General features: G+C 34.4%; 1 protein-coding gene and 2 long non-coding RNA genes across 3 annotated transcripts; 1 reads left to right on the top strand and 2 right to left on the bottom strand.

Annotated features, from left to right (window-relative positions):
* Nucleotides 1-2,753: 2,753 nt before the first annotated feature.
* Nucleotides 2,754-4,772, bottom strand: LOC147510780 (putative 2-oxoglutarate-dependent dioxygenase AOP1). Its single transcript, XM_086599343.1, has 3 exons — nucleotides 4,132-4,772; nucleotides 3,194-3,512; nucleotides 2,754-3,108 (listed from the first exon to the last, which is right to left on the bottom strand). The coding sequence occupies exons 1-3, from the start codon at nucleotides 4,512-4,514 to the stop codon at nucleotides 2,866-2,868; spliced, it is 945 nt and encodes a 314-aa protein (XP_086455469.1). The 5' UTR covers nucleotides 4,515-4,772; the 3' UTR covers nucleotides 2,754-2,865.
* Nucleotides 4,773-12,252: 7,480 nt separating this feature from the next.
* Nucleotides 12,253-13,874, top strand: LOC147510779 (uncharacterized). The gene is made up of 3 exons (XR_015219015.1): nucleotides 12,253-12,616; nucleotides 13,180-13,387; nucleotides 13,480-13,874. It is a non-coding gene; the product is annotated as an uncharacterized LOC147510779 (long non-coding RNA).
* A 1,185-nt stretch (nucleotides 13,875-15,059) lies between these two features.
* Nucleotides 15,060-16,930, bottom strand: LOC147510778 (uncharacterized). The gene is made up of 2 exons (XR_015219016.1): nucleotides 16,694-16,930; nucleotides 15,060-15,732 (listed from the first exon to the last, which is right to left on the bottom strand). It is a non-coding gene; the product is annotated as an uncharacterized LOC147510778 (long non-coding RNA).
* Nucleotides 16,931-22,768: the final 5,838 nt, after the last annotated feature.

Raw genomic sequence — 22,768 nt, 5'->3', positions numbered from 1 at the left:
CGGTGTGGCCATGTCGTTTGGGATTTGAACTTGAAAAAATATGAAGTTCTGTTTTTTGGCCTCTTGACCGGTGTAGCCAAGTCGTTTGGGATTTGAACTTGGAAAAACATAGAGTTCTGTTTTTTGGCCTCTTTACCGGTGTGTCCTCACCGTTTGGGACTTATTCCAAACGGTGTGGCCATGTCGTTTTAGAATGCTAAATGTCCAGTGAATTAACTAAAGAACACACATAACATATATTATGAAGATGAACAGGAGTATAAGATAAGCATCACACATTGCAACACCGAGCAACACCATCCCAAGTAGTTCTTGCGCATCCCTAACTTCATTTGCAAACCACCAGCTATCGTTGGTCAAATAACCCCATATATTCATCACGAAAAGATAAAGACTAAATAGAAGTCCCCAGACAAGACAGATGCTATTCTGAGATGGCGTCAGAGAAACTGGAGTTGAAGAACGAGGCATTGTGTTGCTTGAGTTTGGACTCATGAGGGTCATAGCCATAGACACGCTGGTGCAGCAGAACAAAAAGAAAAGTTAAACTGAAGAATTAATGTACTAGTGTTATTTAGAAGCGTCAGACAAACTTCAATCGCAAATAGTAACTCAAACCGTAAATTCCTTTGGTTGTGTTTACGGGGTTCGTGTTTGTGAATTTGACGAAGGGTGGTAACTGGCTATTGTTGGTTTCTCAGTTTGTTAAGTGTTTTGGTCGGTTGGGGGGTGTATGGTTCGAAGTTGCGCCCAACACAATTGGCGGCACTTCGCCCAACTCTTCGGTCCGCCTAACACAAATCGAGATCCGCCGAAGAATTAGGACTCTTAAATATTGGTTTGGATCCGAATTTACTATCCATGTACCAACTACCAAGTACCAACCGATAGGAACCCGAACCAAAAATAATGGTTGGCATCTTAGTAATATGAGATATCTAGTGTAAGAAACTTGGGGCTAGAAGAAAAATGTATGGAATAGAGTGTTTGAAAATAGAGTAAGTTTTATTGTTTTTCATTACCAATTTGATAGCATTTTGGTGTTTACAATTAGTATGAGAAAACATTATATGTGTCTTGTAAGTTGTAAGTTCCATTTTAAATTGAACACTAGGAGTGAGTAGCGACGTATGTATTTAAATTCAAATGTAATGTTAGTCAAATGTACCGTTTGTTAACAATTCGGGATACAACAAAAATTCGGTACGGGTAATTTGGTAAAAAATTCGCAATACGGTAATTATGGGGTGTTTAATTAATACGCGTTTTAAACGTTTGGTTACAAAAATTCAAAAGTAAAAAATTCGTGATATTATGTTAGTAAATATTAATAATAGTTGTCATTCTTTACAATATAACAAACATATCCAAACAATTTAGCAACGAAAACATTGAAACCAATTGAAAGGTCTATTTAGGTGCCTTCATTTATTTGTTTTTGGATTGAAATTACAGTTCAAACTTCAAAATACACACACCATATTATGACAACATTTAAATTTTGCCCAAAAAATATATAAGCAAAACTTTTGAATTAATTTATCACTAGAGTGGGGGACTTAAAGTAAAAGTAAGGACATAAAGTCCATAAAAAATAACAAAAGTGCAACAGAATTTTCATTATTTTTTGTTTGGAGCTGAATTTTTGAAAAATTCCTTAAAAACCGTATTATACGTTTTAAGGCAAAAAATCGCGAATTATTCCAAATCTTTTAAACATTCATAAATATTATACGTATTGCCTTTCAAAAATTCGATTCGCGAATTATTCGAATAATTCGGTGAATTACTAACAAGGAACATAACTGATGAAATGCGGTCCAAACTTTTTGTTAATTCAAAGTTTCGAAAGTTATTTTAAGTGATGTCCGAGCTTTTTAACAATTTCTATATATAAAGGAAGGAAAATTATCTACCCACTCTATTAGCTTATTACCTAGGCTTTACAATCTACATTGGAAGTAGATTTTTGAGAATTGGAGAGTAAATTTTACTCCTTGTACGGTTTAGCTTCATTGGTTGAAGCTACCATTTTTTCTGCCGCGGGAGCCAAATAGCATTTTAAATTTGAGTGTGAATGTGAAATTCTGAAGGAGAAAAAAATAAAATAAATAGAACATAGTCGCGAGTGAATGACGGTTGCCACAAAACCTCTTGTTTATAGGCTACTAGCATGTGTCCTGTGCTACGCATCAGTTCGCCAAGTTGTGAAGAAATAAAATGAAAATTGTTAGAAAAACTAAGGAGAAACAATTTTTTGTGAATTTCTCACTAAGAAAAAAGAAACAATTTTTTAAAAATGGGAAAAATATACAATTCCTATACATAAATTTTAGCTTTTAAATTAAGAAGACTATCCTAAAATTATTGAAGAAGGAGGTGGTTCAATTTAAATAGAGATCAGGAAGCCAATTGTAATTAATAAATAGGAGAGATGTAATTTAAATAAATGTAGGGAGGTGGTTCTAAAATCTTAAAATTGAGAGATTATAAATACATTGTTCGGTTGAGAAGTGTGGTTCCTACAAACCCGGCTATCATATAGTCTAGAGATTGGAATCAAAGACAAATAGATAATCCCAAGGACGATAAGCATGAGTTGCTCTAGTTAATGAGGAAAAAATCTGTTCCTAATGCTCAAACTGAAGGGTGAAATAATACACCGTAAATTCACAAATCACTGTAACTTATAGGAGGAGTGATTAAGAACTAACCCAATGCATGAAAATCTTTTGAGGAGAAAGAGAAACAGATATTCAACAACATTTTTTTTTCCCCTGATTGAAGTGAACTGGAACAAACTCAATTTTTAACACAAATACACATTCAGAAATATAGACATTCATGGATTAAAAAGTGTCTTAATTAAACTCCAGCATAAACCTCCAGTACATTGTCCATGTGAAGATTAGAGGCGTAGTAGTTAAGGTAGTCCATGTAATTGAAAGGTCGATAGAGTAGAGGGTGTTCTTTGTCAACTAGTTCCTCAGGTATTTCAATCACTGCTCCCTCCTTCGGTGCTAAGAACAATCCGAATGAGTACCTCTGTCTGTCTCCATTTGTCATCACCCTGTGTTTTGCTGTATGAAGTCTCGCGTTGCTCCAAGCCTAGTGAATTCCACATTTTGATCATGATTTAATTTTGACATGAACTGCATTGTTAAATTGAAAAGACGTAAGCAAAAACACGCACCTTGAGTGCTTCGCCAACAAAAACTACGAATGCACCAGGTAATGGAGCAACTCGGAGCCATTCGCCTTCCTTTGAGAGCACTTCGAGACCCTGAGACTCTTGGCACAGAACTGTTAAGGAACTATTATCTGTGTGAGGTGCAAGAGCCATTTGTAAATCATTGCTGTGGGGAGCTTTGTATCCATTTACTCGAACGATGGTGTTATTGCTTTCAACGTAGGAATTGTAGTATTTTTCGGCCCCAAAGCTTTGCATTACCATTTTCAGAACTAGTAGCTCTAGATCATACAATTTATTGCTGATGGAGTTGACAGTTTCGCTGATAACCCCCGCCCAGAAGATAAGCCAAAAAATAAAAATGGAAAAAATAGTGTTAGCAAGTGCAAGTGTTATAACAGCCAATTTAGGTGGGTTTAGTGAAGTTGACTTTAATTTTGAGCTGAATTTGAATATCTGAATATAGACAGAGCAAACGCAAGTACATGGGTACTTGTCCCAAAACTACAGTTTGTCGGCGGAATGATGACAGCCCAACGAAAACTGGGTTGAAGCATCAAAATTAGTCTTTACCAGCAGGTCAGGTTGATCCTCAATTTGTGAAGACCAAATTTTGAGAGTCGTCGACCGGGGTATGGGCTTGACTCTTGAGGCACATTTTCATTTCTACAATAGCTGTCTATGCATCCAAAATTATGCAGAACTACATACATATATGCAGAATTTCTTTGGAGGCAAGTACATTTTAAAAATAAGGAGATATTAGAGACATATCATTTTGGAAGTATGTTACATCAGGTTGAATTCCTTTGTCATGCTTCGGAAGTTATTCCTCATATATTTATTCCTGTGGTGATGTTCTATTTATGATTGAGCTGCCAATGCTAAAAGTAAAAAACAATCATGTACATATTTATCAGCAAAGAAAGGAAGAGATTTACCAAAAAACAGGATTGCCATCAGGCCATATCTGTTGGGCGAAAGTTCGTGCCCCGTCAACAGTGGTCGCGTCTTCAATCCCCAAGCTCTCATACAGTGGAACTGCATCAATCTTGCCAATGTAGCCATAGTAAGGTTTAGAGTTCAAGTTCTTGACCTTAATCTCATCAGGAAGATCAAACAGTTCCTTTGATGCCTTGAACATCTCTTCACCTAGGTGTGTAGGGAGCTTATTGTATTTAACTTGAAAACACCCATACTCTTCACATGCCTCTCTTACTTTCTTACTTAGACATTTCCAACCATCACTCCCTTCTTCCAAGTCTTTTGGATCTTTTGTAAGATCAAGAAATGGTATTTCTCTCTCAACCTTCATGATATCCATTTCTTATCACCCTCTTCAAGATGATTATATGCTTTTGTCTTCTATATATATACAAGACAATAATATTATGATGAAACACTTACTAATTAAAGACTGACGAAATATAATTGTAAATGGTGACATGTGATATGTCAAGATGTTTTAGGGGTTTGTTTATGTATCGAATTCAAAAGGGTTGGGTGGAGGGAGCACTGGATCATGTGGCATTTATGTATCCTCTGATAGAGTAGTAATGACGCCATTTGACATTACTGCGATTTGCTAAAAATAAAATGAGCTCCAAATAATATATAGTTTTGAGTACAGCTTGAGATGTTGTAGTCATGAATCACTACGCAAACACAATGATCTTTTATTGTTTTCATTAGGTTTGTTATAGATGAAGAAAAGGAGCTGGCCAGAGCCAGCTGTAGGATCTTGACTTTAGAGAGTTTTGATCAAGTGAATTGTGATGTTGATCAAAGTTCGTATTATCCCACCTTGATTGTTGTCCGATCGTCTAATTAGATTCATTTATTTGGTGTATTGTGATTAATAATAGTGCTAGTGGGTAGAAAATGTATGCTAGCTAACTATCCCAAGTTTTATGTACCAATCATATATATCATGTCTTGCATTTGGACCTCAAAATATGGAGTTAATTAGGTAACATGTCTAGCTCAGAAGGGAACTTCTTTGGAGTAGTGATGACCCTATAACATATAGAATCTAAGAACATAATGCCAAGATAATTCCTATGATAAGGCTATGCAGCTATGACTGGTAGTCATCAATGTTTTTTTTTTCGATAATCAGTAGTCATCCTTGTCAAGTACTCTAGTTGTTAAAATTCAATATCCTAGGTAACTAGGTTATCACTTGTAACTTTGTAAGGTTGGTTTCGGGATATATACCAAATTATATATGAGATCTCATAATTAATAATAATAATAATATATATATATATCTCTTAAAATGACTTTAAATAAGGACATTAAATAAGTATCAAATCTAAATCACCTATAACTTCACCTACAAAATGATTTAAAACCTAATCTTTTGTACATATGATTTACTACTAACCATAAAGAAAATCTCTACAAAAATTCAACTCGTTTGATATTTTCTAACTTAGATAAAAATTGTTGTCCACTTTTGAAAAAATATCTAATAGTCTAGAAATATTTAGTTTTTGCAATCATTTTTTGCCAATGTTAAAAATTGTCAAACAAATTGAATTTTTATAGAGATGTTTTTTATGGTTAGTAGATCATATTCACAAAAGAATATATTTGAATTTTTTATTGGTAAAATTTTATTTACGTTCTTATTTTAAAGTTAACTTAAGTAGTTATTTTTTAGAGAAAGAATATATATATATATATATATATATATATATATATATATATATATATATATATATATATATATATATATAGTCCCTCTCTTAAACGTAGGTACTTAAGATAATAATTAACGGAGTAAACCTCACAAGATATCCCACGAGATTCAGTCAATCCAAAACTAAAAACCCCACTCGTATCTCTCTTTCTCTTTTATTTTCTCTCCCATTTTTACTCCCCGTAACTCTCTCTCTCAACCAAACAAAAAAAAAATGAAAAAAAAAATAAACTCTCGTTGTTCTCTCTCTCTTCCTCCTCTGTTCACTTTCGTGTTTTTCTCTCTTTCCATCTTTTGTTAATAGCTTCCATGGAAAGCTCAATCTATTCTAATATGGCAGCCTATTTTGTTTTTTTTTTTTTTTTTTTTTTTTTTTGAAGTTATTTGAAGCAAATGGTGAAACTTGAAAGTAGAGGTAAGGGTATGGATATGTTGACTTGATTTCATATTTAAAACTTATTTCTCGTATCAAATTTTGTTGTTAGTAATTTTATTTTGTATTTAAATTTTTTTTTGGGCATATGGCGTCTTGAATTTCAATATCAGGAGTGATGGGTATGTCAATGGGCATGATTTAGTGAAGCTGAAGTTGAATTTGGTTTTACGTTTTGTTGTTGGCTTTTTAATGGTAATTGGCGTGAGGGAGTAAACTGGTTTGTCAAGCACCAATGCATCTAGGATCGGAGTACTTAATTTCTATTGGAAAAGAACGTCATTTGATTGTCTTGATCTTGTACTATGGCTAATTAGTATTAACTACAATGCCTAGTCTGGTTTGCAGACAAACATAAGCATAATATCTCTTGTGTTTCTCTGTTTTCTGCTATTGGAATACAGAACAGGACAAAAAAAAAAAATAAAAGTTCAAGTGACAAGATCGGCTTAAGTTTTCAAAGTAGAAAAGACAAGTGACTTACCGATTTGGTTATGAGCCGAAGAAGAGAAGTCGCAAAAGCTTAGCAGTAATCAAATAATACATTTTGAGAAATGAGATGTGGAGTATTATTTGGAGAATTGATGAGATGTTGCTATACTAAAACAAATAATTAATTATTACTATATGGTATTTTTTGGTAATAAGTTTAATTTTTTCTTATGTGTTAGGTTATAGTGATGGAGAATTCGGAACTCGATGCAGAGAGTGGGAGCTTAGGTGCTGAAAATTGTGAGATCTATACTCCTCAAGAATCAAATGACGTGAAGCCAAAAGTAGGTCAAAATTTTGAATCATTGGATGACGTTTACAACTTTTACAACGCATATGCAAAAATAGCTGGATTTAGTATACGTAGTTGGACTCAACAGAAGAAGGATGGTGTAACAGTAAGAAAGGAATATGTTTGTTATAAACAAGGAAAAAGTTTACTAGTAGCCGATGTTGGGCAAAAAGGCGCCGGGTAATATAAAAGAAGATTGTAAAGCAAAAGTAGCAGTGACGAAGACAAAATCCGGTGCATTTGTAGTTAGTATGTTCATTGAGGGGCATACTCACTCGTTGTCAACTCCGAGTAGAGTACACTTTCTGAGATCTCACCGTGGCTTTTCTAATGCCCAAAAATGTTTAACGCAACAACTTAGCATGGTTAATATACCACAACATCAACAATTCAGCTTGCTTGGAGTGCAGTCAGGTGGGATAGAAAACATTGGTTTTATACAGAAGGATTTATATAACCAGAAAAGGAACAAGCGTAATGAGATGAAGGGCCACGATGGAGATATGTTTCACGAGTATTTAAAATTGGAACAAGGAAAGAATCCTTCTTTCACTTTTAAAATTGAGGCAGATGCTGAACAAAGAATTACTCGTTGTTTTTGGACAGATGCAACCTCTAGGCGAGCATACAAGTTTTTTGGAGATGTGGTTATTTTTTATATTACCTATAAGACCAATCGATATGGATTGATTTTCGCACCATTATTTGGGGTTAATAATCATGGCCAAACTATTTTATTTGCTTGTGCTTTTTTATGTGATGAGACCGCAGTGTCGTTTTGTTGGTTATTCGACCAATTTTTAGAAGCTATGCCAAGCGACGCGCCGAAGATGATTATAACAAATCAGGATCCAGCAATGACAAAAGCCATTTCTCAAGTTCTTTCAACTACTTATCACAGGTATTGTAATTTTTTCTTTTATTTTATTTTATTTTTATTTCTTTTGACATACTAAAGATTTGGGTACTCTGTCACAGGTATTGTAGTTGGCACATATTAACGAAATTTTCCGAGAGATTAGATATAGTTAAGTATACTGAGTACTATGGTGAGTTTTCAAGTTGCATATGGAGATGTGAGACGAAGGACGAGTTTGACTCCAAATGGAATGATCTTGTTCAAAGGAGTGGTTTACATGAAAACAAATGGCTACAGTCAATGTACGATATCCGTTCACAGTGGGTGCCTGCATATGTGAATCATATTTTCTCTGCTGGTATGTCAAGTAGCCAGCGAGCAGAAAGTGCTCATTCATTCTACAAGAGGTATGTTTCAAAGGAAAATTCTTTAGTAGATTTAATGATTCAATTTGGTAGGGGAATTATGCACCAACGCCATGAAGAATTAATGGCTGATAACAAAGATATGATTGAGAAGCCCAAATTGAAAATGCCCCATAATTTTTTGGTACATATGGCTGATGTTTATACACTTGAGTTGTTTTTTAAATTTCAAGATGAGTTGTGGGAGAGCTTGAACTATAGATTTGAGCTTCTTAGTGACGATGACAGTTGTTGTGTTTATAAAGTTGAAAGGAAAATCTTGGGGAAGAAAGTGGTGGAAACGTATAGAGTGCGGGAAGTTTGTTATAAAAAAAGATTTGGATTTGGCTTCATGCAGTTGCAAAATGTTTGAAAGTGCGGGGGTCATTTGTAGACATATTTTGGCATATTTGAACAAGATGCATGATTTTGATAAATTGCCAGACCAATACATTTTAAAGAGATGGTGTAAAAGTGCAAAATCAGAGACAGTCATTGATGATGGTGGAATGGAGATAAAAGATAATCAATTATACCTTTTGACGAGGAACGAACTGATTCAAATGTCTACAGTTGTAGTTGATGAAGCTCTTAGAAGTAAAGAAGCAATTAAAATGTATACAGATGCTTTATGTAGTGCACTTGGAGAGATTAAGAAGTTAGTTGATTGTGGCACAAGTGTAGCAGCAACACGCGATAAAAATATTTTTCCTATAAATAAGAGTTCTAATCTGGAAAATAATTATACTGAACCGAGTCAAGCAAGGTCAAAAGGTTGCGGAAAAAGGCTTAAGAGGGGAAAAGAGAAGGCACTCAGAAAGGGGAAGCAAAGTAAAGGCAGGCGGTGCAATGGATGTAATAAGATTGGAGTATCTCATGACAAAAGGAATTGTCCAATGCTTAACAATGGGTAAGAAATGCCAATTTATTATTTCTTCATTTTTAATCCTAAAAGTGCATTCACATATTCTTTGTTATGTTAATTTCCTTGCAGCGAACAAGCTTCACAAATTTTTTCATGTGATGAGGAGGATGAAACTAATACAAATTCTAATAGTGATGATGATTCTTATTCTGCCTCGGGTACACTGATTTTTTGTATTATTTTTTACCTTTTAGATAGTATTGTATTGCTTTTACTCTTTGTTGTATTGAATTTTTGCTTGATATTAGGTGATGGAGCTTTGCATTGATATGCATAAAGTACATGGCAAAGGGATTTGGTCTTAGCTGCTTGTGTGATACACAATCATATTAGACGTGAAGAGAAAAATGATTGGTTATTCTGTGCCGGACAGAGTAAAGCTTTGGAAGAATTGCATGATCTTGATGATCAACTTGAGGCACAATGCACTTCTATGATGCAAGATCAGACTGCATATTTGCTACGTAACTCAATTGCTGGATCAATGTGAAATAACTTTATGAATGAATGGGAGACATGGTAATCAGATATTGTCAGTGTTTGAGCTCATTGTAGAGACTTGTGTATATCAGCATAGAGAATGATCTTTTTCTTTTCAGACGATCAATATTTTGTCAACATTTTTAGCCTTTACTTTATTCTGCATTAAATTGACATTTGTGGTTTAGTTGTTGTTGGTGGTACCATGATTGAGTTATATTGAATCCTCAAATCACTTGATCGGCAGAAATGTTCTCAGTGTGTAGTAACTTTTTTTTTGGATAGTGAAGCATTTGTACTCTAAGGGCACAAGTGTGTAGTAACTAAGTGAATGGTAGGGAGCTCAATTACTCTTTTGCGATGGTTATTGCACGCTTGAACTGCATTGTTATTTTCCTTTACTTTTTCTTCATGCTGATTTGCTGTCTTGAGGCAAATTTACTCTGATATGTCCCCAGAAACTAGAAGCAGACTTGTTAAAGATAAACTAGAAGCAGACTTATTAAATAAACTTTTCTGACATCTGTTGGTTAATAAATAAACTTATTAATAAACCCACATGACTTATTAGATAAACTTTAGAGAAAACCTTTATTAAATAAACTTTTCTGACATGATGCTTACTTGTAAAACTAGAAGCAGACTTGTTAAAGATATGTGGAGTACGTGCTACTGCCATCACATTGTTAGTGAAAATTTGGAAGAATAGTAATAAGATTAACTATGATGGGAGTAAATCCAATTTCGGCTTCATTTGCTTGCAGCTCTTAAGTGCAGTTAAGAGAGCTCATAATAAGCTTTCCAATGGGCTCACGGACAACTCAGTTCAAGACCTTGCTGTTCTCAATGCTTTTAGTGTCCAATGCAAACTCAGAAGAGCGCCAAAGATACTAGAATGCTACTGGAGCAGACCACCACTAGGAATCACAAAAGCTAATAGGGATGGTTCTTCAAGGGGAAACCTCACACGGTCATTACTTACAAAGGTCCTTATAGCCTTAATCACTGTGCATCTCTGACAAAATTATCACTTAGCAACTGGTTTGTGATGACAATGGGTGGCAATCTCCGAAAAGGAAAAACAGCTACAAAGCTAGAAACAGAAGTGCTGAGAGTGAAGGGAGGAATGAAGTGATCAGTGATGGCATGTACCCAGGAACAGAAGTATGTAGGGAAATTCTGACAAGGAATACAAAGGGCAACAGCAGCAGTGATGAAGGACCTAAATTTAAGCTATTTATACACCCTCATATCCATAAATGATTGATTGTGCTTGCTAGAAAATGACACTAAAGTGCATGTGCTTGTACAATCTTGAACCAAAATGAGGAAGTCTCAACAACAATATAGGATCTTGGTGGATTCGAACCACCATATCTTTGGATAACTCCAAAGTGCTCTACCGTTTGAGCTAAAGATCCACTCGTGAATGTGTTTATCGGCACTTTATAAAAACCAGTAAACAATGTAGGCTGCTCAACATCTCATCAATTCTCCAAATAATACTCCACATCTCATTTCTCAAAATGTATTATTTGATTACTGCTAAGCTTTTACGACTTCTCTTCTTCGGCTCATAACCAAATCGGTAAGTCACTTGTCTTTTCTACTTTGAAAACTTAAGCTGATCTTGTCACTTGAACTTTTATGTTTTTTTTTTGTCCTGTTCTGTATTCCAATAGCAGAAAACAGAGAAACACAAGAGATATTATGCTTATGTTTGTCTGCAAACCAGACTAGGCATTGTAGTTAATACTAATTAGCCATAGTACAAGATCAAGACAATCAAATGACGTTCTTTTCCAATAGAAATTAAGTACTCCGATCCTAGATGCATTGGTGCTTGACAAACCAGTTTACTCCCTCACGCCAATTACCATTAGAAAGCCAACAACAAAACGTAAAACCAAATTCAACTTCAGCTTCACTAGATCATGCCCATTGACATACCCATCACTCCTAATATTGAAATTCAAGACGCCATATGCCCAAAAAAAAATTTTAATACAAAATAAAATTACTAACAACAAAATTTGATACGAGAAATAAGTTTCAGAAATATGAAATCGAAGTCAACATATCCATACCCTTACCTCTACTTTCAAGTTTCACCGCTGCTTCAAATAACTTCAAACAAAAAAATCTTCAAAAAAAAACAAAATAGGCTGCCATATTAAATAGATTGAGCTTTCCATGGAAGCTATTAACAAAAGATGGAAAGAGAGAAAAACAAGAGTGAACAGAGGAAGTGAGAGAGAGAACAACGAGAGTTTATTTTCTTTTTCATTTTTTTTTTGTTCCTTTGGTTGAGAGAAAGAGTTACGGGAGTAAAAAATGGGAGAGAAAATAAAAGAGAAAGAGAGATACGAGTGGGGTTTTTTAGTTTTTGGATTGACTAAATCTCGTGGGATATCTTGTGAGGTTTACTCCGTTAATTATTATCTTAAGTACCTACGTTTAAGAGAGGGACTGTATATCATATATATCCAAAAAGGAAACAGCCATCAGACAGCCGAAATCCAACCGTTGGATCACAAAAAAATCAAACGAATCTACAATCTCACGAAGGGTTTGGGTTTTCTCTGACTCGCTATTCTCTCTCCTATTCCTCTCTCCAAACTCGTAATCGAAACCATCAGGAACTAGATTTAGTTGAATGAAATATGAATTTAATCTAGTTCTAATAGCAGTTTCGGGCTATATAGCTTTGTATCTTATAGCAGTTTCGGTCATTGCTGGATTATGGGGGCAGTTCTTCGTAAGAAAATTGGTTACATTGTTTAAAAGAGCTTCCATCATTATGTTTGCTGTCATATTTGCTAGTGCTCTAACAATGGGTACGATCTCAGAACTTCGTTTATTTTCTGTCAGTTTAGAAAAGCGAATGGTATATCACTTGCTCTGATTAATTCATTGAATTCATATGTTTCATCTTTTTTGTGCAAACAAATGAACTCAAGAGAATAAATTATTGTACTTAACAAACGAATATAGTTTTAGAGTTTGAGGAAGATATTATTCTTCAAGAATTTCGAAGCCTTCAAACTTGTTAAGGTATTCGATAAAATGTCTTTAAGTGATTTTTATTGAGTTTTTACTGATTTTTTAAGTTGGGATACATTGTTTTTGAAATAATTTGTTGAGCAAACATCCAAATCGATGATAGTGGATCTTTAGCTGAAATGGTATAGCAGTTTGGAGATATCCAAAAATGACGGTGGTTCGAATCTACCAAGATCCTTTAATAACAAAAGTTCATACAACAAAACTGGTATTTCCTATTAATTTTATCTTTGCTATTTAGATGTGAAGCACTTAGTGCAAGAATTGGTAATATGTATTGTGGTGTTGAAATATAATTCGTATAGTCGTCGTGATGGAATTGCTAATGTGGTTGTAGATGGATTTCTACCTTGAAGTTGTTGTGAATCAAAATGGGTTTGGCGTAACAACGGTTTTTGAAGTCGGTACTGGGGTTCTTACTGGTTTAATATGTGAGCTTTTGCTTCGTACTTTGGTTAGTCTGGTTGAGAAGAAGCCACAGTGAGCTGAGAATGTGATTGTGTTTCTGGAGCAATATCTTTGTTCGCATTGTTTTGTTCTTCTAGGTTGCTATTGCCTTTTGTTTTCTCATGTTTGTTATGGTGCAATGTTTATTTTGGTTTGTTGTTTGATTGTATTGGTTTGTTGTGGTGTGTAGTTTGGAGAGGAGAATATGGCGACAAAGATTACTCCATTCCTTTTGTCAGCTCAATCGCCTGATGCGAATATTCAAACTGCAGCTCAATCACCATGTATTGAATCTTGCGGTGTTTTTACTTGTTGGGACAACTTCGGCACTTACGATGAATGTAGTTGGTGTGTGTCAAGGATTGATTATTGATTGCGTTTTCGTGGTATGTTATTAAGAATACTAATGCAAGCTGAGAGTTCTGTAAGGGTGTACACTTGGTAACGCAAGGAATGAGAAAATTAGCTATCTACGTTTTTTTTTTGGATAGTAATTTCCTATCTACGTAAGTGATCTGTCTAGCTAATTTAGCGCAGACAAGAAATGTACAGTTGATTGAGTTATGTCAGAGTTTTTTGGTCTTAGTTACAGTTGATTTTCTAGCAGAGTTTTTTTTGTCAGTTTTTTTGGATAGTATTCTTAATCTTGCAGGAAATTAAGGCTTCGTACAACATTGTGGTAAGTACCTGCACGTATCAGTTTCTACATTTTAGCTTTGGGTCTGGAGAATGAACACAAGGAACACTATTGCTGCTAGCTCATTCATTCACTGCGTGGTCTTTCAAGTTAAGGAGGAAGTGGAAGTAGCATTAAAGAAACATTTTAGCAAGAAGCAGTAAGACTTTTGATCATTCTTAGTATTTGTTGAGTTGCTTGCTTGGAAATATATTATTGAGAAAATAGTTTTAGGAGCACACTTTGTTTCAGCAAACTTTTCCTTTCAGAAGAACTCACACTTTGTTTAAGCTATCAGAAGGTCCTGACAGAAGGTCTTAAAGCTCTTGGCAGAATTGTATAAACTCAAGCCAAAATTCTGATAGCCAAAATTTGGATATCATTTTTTGGTCTTAGTTACAGTTAATTACTTGAATAGAACCACTTGCAGGAAATGGAGATGCTATAGGGTTTCATTGACAGGGAAGAAATTGTAGAGAAGAGCCGATGGAAGGACTAATGAGCTTGTTTTAGATGCTTATTAGTATGACTGAAAGAGAGAAAACACGGTTCTTTTGTTCTTTTACATTGTATATGGTAACTACAGGAAAGAATGTCGGAGAAAGACCATGTTTCATTACACTTTTGAGGCAGATATTTACAAACTAAATTGCTTTGTAAGAAAGCGTGTTCTGCCATGAGTCTGATATCTTTGTCATTGCTTTTCTTGGTACCTTGTGCAAGTCCAGATATATGTACATAATTTTACAATGTCTGGTTCGTATGCCATTGAACATATTGATGTTGCAAAAGGATTGACGTATCGAGACAATGCTATGGGATTTCATATAATTTTGGGACCTCTCATGGAATTCAGTGAAAAATATCCCCAAGCAATTCAGTGAATAATAATTTGAGGAATGCATATGCCTGATCAATGCACCTACTATTGGGGGAAAATAAGCACTTAACATACGGGAGGCAGTGTGATGCAAAACCTATTTGACTGATTCACTCAAACCCTCTGACAAATAGTATATTTACATTCCCCCCACTCCACCTCTTTTCACAAGTTTAGTATCAAATATGAACCAAAGGATGATATGGTTTTTCGGTTATCAAGATCCTCAAATTGTACAAGTTTTATAAGGCGGAAGGAAAACAATATCCGCTCTCATCTATCTGCTCAAGACAGCACACGGGCTGATGGCCTGATGCATTGCAGACTAATATAATTTGAAAGAGGATTCGGAGAGAACCAAAAGAGTACAAAGGTGGAAAATAGACAGAGAGAAAAAATGGAAATAATTGAGTTCCAAATACTCTTATCTGCTTTCAATTTTCTCTAAACATTGCAACTTGCAAGAACTACATATCTCACAACAACAATTTCGCTTCATTTGCTATACTAGTTCAGTCAGAACCTGACACACTTCCACCATCCCTTATCCCTGCAGCATGGTGCCAGAAGAAACTATTATGACAGAAGGGGTGAAGGGCACAATTTAATTTGGTCATCCATGCTTGATTAACTCATTCTTTACTTGAACCAAGATGCTCACGGAGAATTGGACACTTAAAGAAGCTTTGCTACTGGTTATCTTCGTCACCAGTCCACTCATTCCAGTCTTTGTCGACATGCTTCTGCGCCCAAACTACCGTTGTTCTCGCAGCTTGTGGGCCCTCAGGTAGTCCTCTTTCATTGATGGTGTCAGCCATATCAATGAAAAGAACTACTAATAGCATTCCTGGACCTCCATATTCAGTGTGTAGGAAAGTACTGAAGATCTGTTTAAAACATGATAGCGAGCACATTCAACATGTTGCAATGCTAAACTAGATATAAAACAGTGGTAGACTCACTTAGACTAACAAAATAGTTGTAATCTTATTGGTTCATACGTTGCAAGGATAAAGAATTTTCAGTCAAAAAGTTATATGTTTTCAGGATATAGATATATGCAAGAACAACATAAGGTCTAAATCTCGTAGAGCATGAACGTTATGTCTGCTAGTTTTTGAAATTGTGTATCAGTGTAAGAATAATTCTGATTATCCTATTAATTTACACAATACAAGCCAGCCGGATTACAATGTCAACTGTTGGAAGTTTCTTAGCCACAGCATGCATAAGCATAAACATCACACTATCACAAATAACATGGTATTGGAAAAACCAAAAATAAATAAGTCATTTTCAGATTAGCGAATAAGTTGTCTTAAATTTCAATAACAAAGATAGAAAGACAACATTAGCTCCTTTCCTAAACCATAATTCTTTTTGATTTCAATACTTAATTTATGTCTTAAATTTGAATCTAAAATCAGTTATAGCTTATTACCATACAGATACAAGTAAGCACTAACTATACAGTCAACAAGTTCACTTTAGTAGAACTAGGTAACACTCTATATCTGTTAATTACGTAATTGCAAGAGTGAGATTTCAAATTTTGAGTAGTAGTTTCACATTTCTAGCTATCTGCTTATCTGCACTTAAATTTTCTCTCAGCCATATGTTACCGAGTACTTCATCCCACAAACCACAATCCGTTTCAGCAGCATCAGTTTAGCAAAATTTTCCCACTCATCCTTCTTAAATTCTAAAGTTTCTATCAACAACACTATGCATACACCCTGAGGCCTAACCTGACTCCGGATTCATTAGCTAATGCCTTAATATACATATTAAAATGCATTAAAAAATAAAATAAACAAAATATGAGTTCGAAAGGGAAGTGAGTAGTACCTCAGTACAGATTCCAACAACATCTTGAACAAAACCTCCATATATTTCTTTCTTTGGCAGCTTTTCAGCTCAATTTGGAGAAGGGAGAAGGGAAAATCTAGCTTTTCAGTTTGAATTTGGAGATGTTTTGGTGTTGAATTTGAAATGGTTGGGTTTGGATTCAGAGAAAATTGGAGAGAGGAATAGGAGAGAGAAAACCCTTCGCGATTGTTTTATGTTTGAAGCCGAAAATGGATTGAATTCGAAATTTCGTAATTTCGTGCTTAAGATTTCTGATTTGGATTTGATAAAATATAACGGTTAGATTTCGGCTGTCAGATGGCTGTTTCCATTTTGGCTGTATACCTAGCCAAACCGTATATATATATACAGTTTGGCTAGGGTGACATCCTAACTGTGACATCTTTATTGTACATCCTATCAAAAAGTGCATTTCAACAATGAATTAGTGTATGATTTTTTGTAGATATAATCTACTCCTCATGGATTATACCTCTACAAAAAATTAGCTCAATCCAATATGTGGAACTTTGTCATCTTCCATTGTTTAAGTTTGCAAGTTTATCTAACGGTCTAGAAATAATTTTAAGTTTGACAAAGCTAGAAATATTGGATTGAGCTAATTTTTTGTAGAGATATAATCCATGAAGAGTAGATTATATCTACAAAAAATCATACACTAATTCATTGTTGAAATGCACTTTTTGATAGGATGTACAATAAGGATGTCATAGTTAGGATGTCACCCTAATAAAAACCAATATATATATATATATATATATATATATATATATATATATATATATATATATATATATATATATATAGCCTTGCCTAGAGTGACATCCTTATAATGACATCCTTATTGTACATCCTATCAAAAAAGCATTTCAACAATGAATTAGTGGCTAATTTTTTGTAGATATATTCTACCCACCATAGATTATATCCCTACAAAAATTAGCTCAATTCGATATTTCTACCCACCAATATATATATATATATATATATATATATATAAGAGCCCAAAAACTGTAGTTTTAACCCTCAGAATACCATACTTTTAGACCAATTATGTGAGTAATAATTAAGAGTTAACACCGACATTCGTGTTTTTATGCATTTCAGGCTTCAAAGTCCATTATGTGCAAAATGTGCCACTTTAGAGATAAAGGAGCAAAGGTCAGATTCTTAAGTAGTTAAACGATTAAAGGCCAAGATTCAAGAAAACAAAGCCTTTAACGCCTTGCCAAAAAGCCGAAAAGTCAAAGTCGACGCGTAAACAATAGCACAAAAGTCGTGGAACTTCCTCGCACCATATCTTTGGACTCAGACCTCGGAATTGGGCCTACCTTATGTCAAAACGACCGGCTCGGAAAGAGCTTTCCAATGGTCCAAGACTTGACCTAATCAGAGGAGCATAAGTGGACGAAACATCTGTCGAAGCCAACTGCAGCTGAAGAGCCCATTTTGGACTAAAGAAATTGGGTTTTGGGCCTGATTCTCTGGCCCAAAACATGGCTCCAAGCCCATGCATGATTTTTGGATCTGAAAGTATAAAAACAAAAGCTTAGCTCTCTGTTAATGGTAGATAGTTAGACCTAGATTAGAATTAGATTAGTTAGCCTCCATTAATGAGTTTTAGAACTTAGTTTTAGAATTTCATTTCTTGTTTTAGATTAATTTCTTGAATCATTGAATATCATTCATTAGATAAATAAAATAGTTATTATTCTTTTCATTTCGATTTTTGTTATTTCAATCTATTAGATCTAGTTTTAATTCTTGTTGGTTACCATTTCTTAGTTGTTAATTAGATTTTAATTATTGTTTAATTTAGATTAATAAATTTCAAATCTTGATATTATGTTTAGTTTAGATTCATATGGAAATGATTGGGGAATGATTCTCGGCTAAACCTCCATTAGAGGGGGTTGAGAAGCCTTGATGAAAGCTTAATTCCGATTATCGTAGAAATTAAATTAATAATTTCTATTCCACTCTAGAAACGATTAATTCGCCATGAGAATGGGTTTAATTGTTCACATGCTAGTTATGAATTGGTAGAAATGTCATGTGTAATTAGGGATTAGGAAGAACCAATTGTTACACGTAGCGATTCAATTTGGATTACTGACGATTATCTCATTAGTGAGTTAAGTTGAGTTAAGGTGGAATCAATCCCCCCTAATTCCTTATTATAGAATCAACGTAGTATTTCCGTAGTTGAATCAATTATAGTTTGTATCTTGTGGGTAGTTTCATCGTAGTATAATTCCTCCTCGTAAAACTCTCATTAGACTTAAGACCGATTAATTAGACTAGGAAACATTCCATGCTAGAGAACTAGGAGTGGAACGAATTTGTTACTCCACTCTATTTCGATAGAATTGAGAGTAGAAATCTTTGATAAAATATAGGCTCATAAGAAAGTTTTAGTTTACTTACGTTTTGAGTTCATCGTTCATTTCGTAGGTAAACTATTAATTTTATCGTTTATCAAGTCTTTCTCTAAAAAGTAGCCACCTAAGTTAACTTTAAAATAAGAACGTAAGTAAAACTTTACCTACAAAATGAATTCAAACCTATTTTTTTGTGGATATAATATACTCAATATGAAGATCATCTCTACAATATTATAGCGCATTTGGAAACTTCTAACATTGGCAAAAAATGATTACAAAAACTTAATATTTTTAGATCGTTAGATTTCTTTTTAAAGATACCAACAATTTTTATCTATGTTAGAGATTTCCAAATGAGCTGAAAATTTGGGAAGATAATCATTATGGTGAGTGCTTCATAACAACAAAAAATTAGATTTGAATTCATTTTGCAAGTGAAGTTTTACATACGTACTTATTTTACGTTAACTTAAGTAGCTACTTTTTAGAGATCAGGTAAAACACCTGATTAATGCCGAAGAAGATCAGTCAGCAGCAAGAACACTTGATTAAATTGAACTTTTATTTATATTGATGGAAAATTGAACTTTTATTTATATTGATGGAAGTTTATATTATAGGGGGGAGAAAGAGAGCACTCTTATCACACTTAAACAAAGAGAAAAATGAAAGGTAAAATGAAAGATGTTCCTCAACAAAGGTGAGGTATCCCTTTTATACTAGTCGGATCTCAAAATATAATTTAGAGTCCGCACAGAAAGTGGCTACGTGTGCTAAAGGAGTCGCAGTCGACTGGGCCACCTTGACAAAGCATACTTGTCTTTAATTTCTGTCTTAAAAGGATAAGAATCCTTATAATTCTCCACTTTTGACTTTAAGAAAAACAAAAGGTAAAATGTCCCATTCAAGGGTCCCATCTAGACAAAAGCATTGCAAATCTAGCTGTAAGGATAAGAATCCAAGCAAAATAATGCTGATTCTATTTCTGGTCCTTATCATGGGCCATAATGTCAGTCATTATGTTCAGGAGTGCCAAGTTGAGTGCGTAGATTCTCAGCAACTTGGATAAGGATATCATTATCCACATCTTCCTGTTCTGCGTGTCGAGGAGGGGCACCGAGATGATTAAGAAACTCATAAGGTCCTTCTTCATTAATAAGCTTGAAAATTTCCATAGCTTTTGGGCTAAGAGCCAAAGAACTGGTTCTACTGAATTGTTCATAAAATCTGGTTCTATTAGAATTGTCCAGAGATTCTGTAAGGATCAAGAATCTATCAGATTCAGACAAAAGAGTGAACTTTGGATACTTTTGTATTGAATTATATCCGATAAACCACTTAATCTCGATGAAGACCAATAGCACGAATTTCTGCCATTTCTCTAACTCTCGTTTCTTCAACAGAATGGTATGAAATTTCTCCTTAGATTCCGAAAGAGAAAGAGCTTTTGATATATCAAAAGGTCTTTGTTTGTGGATTCGGACTAGAAAAACTGAAGGATAAGTTTCATATTCTGGTATTCGTGACGGTGGGGTAAATTCATTAAAAAAAATAGTTCCATGCCATTTCATCATAGTATTCTCTATGGCTTGGACCAAAGGAAAGGCCAGGAATGTTCTATCATTCTTTCCAGCTTCCAAAGAAACCTCTGTACTGATGGTGATGGATTTAACAAATCCCATCTCTAATAATTCATCAATTAAATACATATCTCCAGGAAGAAAATATTGCCAAAATGTGGCTGGGAGGAGGATATGAAGATTTGGGTGCATACTGTGGGTTCCTTCAGTGATATGGGCAATACCTTTAATAATTAAAGGACAAGTTCCCAAAACAATTGAATTCCAATTAAAAATCCACTTTTGAAAATGTGAAGGAGGGAGGTTTTGAATTACTTCTGGCAAAGGTGCTGGAAGAGATATTTTGGCTTTATTCCAAAAGGATTCGGAAAAGTCTTTGGAGAGAGTACTCCAAGACACAATCAAGGGATCTATTTGACTTAGCGGTTTTATTTTTGAAGTCAGACCAAGGCTTGATTGAATTCCGATTTATCTTGTTAAAATATTTAGCAGTAATTTTGAGGACCTAGAGAAGATTCATCTTATTATTCTGATAAAAAGAATTGATAACATTGTCCAAAATAGACTTCTGAAAGCTATGAAGCTTCTGATGTGTAAAGAACTTATGCCTGTTATCATGGACATAAGGTAACTCTAGATCATCAAGTCGTACTTTTCTTTTAGTAGTACTGTTAGACTTTCTAGAAGAATTATGCGAAGAACTCGCAATGGTCCTGAAATAATCAGACTCTAAGTTTTACCCTTGTTGATGTTGTCAGATATACCAACAGACTCCTGAGAATAATCCCAGTTAGGGAGGCCTAAATTGTCCTCAAGGATGTTGATGAACTCAACATCAGCAGTATCCTGTAAGGATTCAGAGGCCACTGGGGGCTGCTCTGTGTGTTGTCCATATAATGGATTTTCCAATGAACCAAATTGGAGCATTCTAGATTCTGTAAAAGACATTAAATTATGTCTTAGATGCATAGGATATAATCCCAGAGAAATATTCTCTAAATAATGAGGAGTATGTTGTTTCCAAAATATTTGGATACTCATAGAACATCTGTCTGTGACTTGATTTCACAGTCTTGGATCTTCATGTCTTGCAAAGAGGAAGAGATAAATTCGAAGACCAAAGGGTGATCCTCAAAGTTAGTGTAAATACCATAATTATCAATGGTATTTAAGAAAGGGGTTCCCAGTATAACTTGCTGGGTAAGATCCTTTATTAATAAAAAGGATAGAGGTATATTAACCTTATTCTTACTAATAACAACCTTAGTAAGTTTATGCTGAATTGCTATTTTACTACCACTAGCACTAGTCATAGTTTGAGTGGTAGCTTCAAAATATTTTTAAGGAATTAATCCTTCTTGGATGCAATTCATATCTGCACCACTATCAACTAAAGCAACATAATCAGTAAGAATATATTCTTTATTAATAATCAAAGTTATAAAAGTATTCTATTTCCTAGAGAATGTAGAGAAAATAAAGTTGCAGTGTTGGAAGTTATTGTCAGACTTTTCTATAATAACTTCCTTAGATTGGTGTTTCTCAATTTGAAACACTCTTTGTTTTAATTGAAGAATCTCCCCATTGAGATTCTAGACCTCTCTATCTAGGTCCTGATAAGAAGATTTTGCAGGTCTAGGTTTATTGCTTCCTAGGCGATCAAATACTTCTTTCAGATTGTACCCTTTAGAAGGATCAACAACATTATCCTTTACTGCTTTAAAGCAAGTTTTAATTAACTTGAGCTTAGTGTTTGGGTTAGTAATGGAATCTATAAGATTCAGAACAGACTGTTGATCATTGGTTAAAACATTAATAGTCAAACCATTCATCTATAAGATAGCTTCCATGCTATCACATTTTGATTGCAACATGTTACATTGACATGGTGCTTCATCACCTGAAGAACTAGAATAGAGATCCTCTGATTCATTATCTGTTTCAGAAGAACTGGTGTTAAGTAAGATCTTACTTAACTGTAATCTAAGATCTTCATCAATCTCTAAATTATTAAGTTTCTGTTTGGTCTGACACCTGTTGGCATAATGACCAATCTTTCCACATTTTAAACAAGTAACATTAATTTTGTT

This window comes from Coptis chinensis, chromosome 3 (genome assembly GCF_015680905.1).
Source record: "Coptis chinensis isolate HL-2020 chromosome 3, ASM1568090v1, whole genome shotgun sequence".
Lineage (NCBI taxonomy): Eukaryota > Viridiplantae > Streptophyta > Magnoliopsida > Ranunculales > Ranunculaceae > Coptis > Coptis chinensis.
This window is presented reverse-complemented; position numbering and strand designations above follow the sequence as displayed.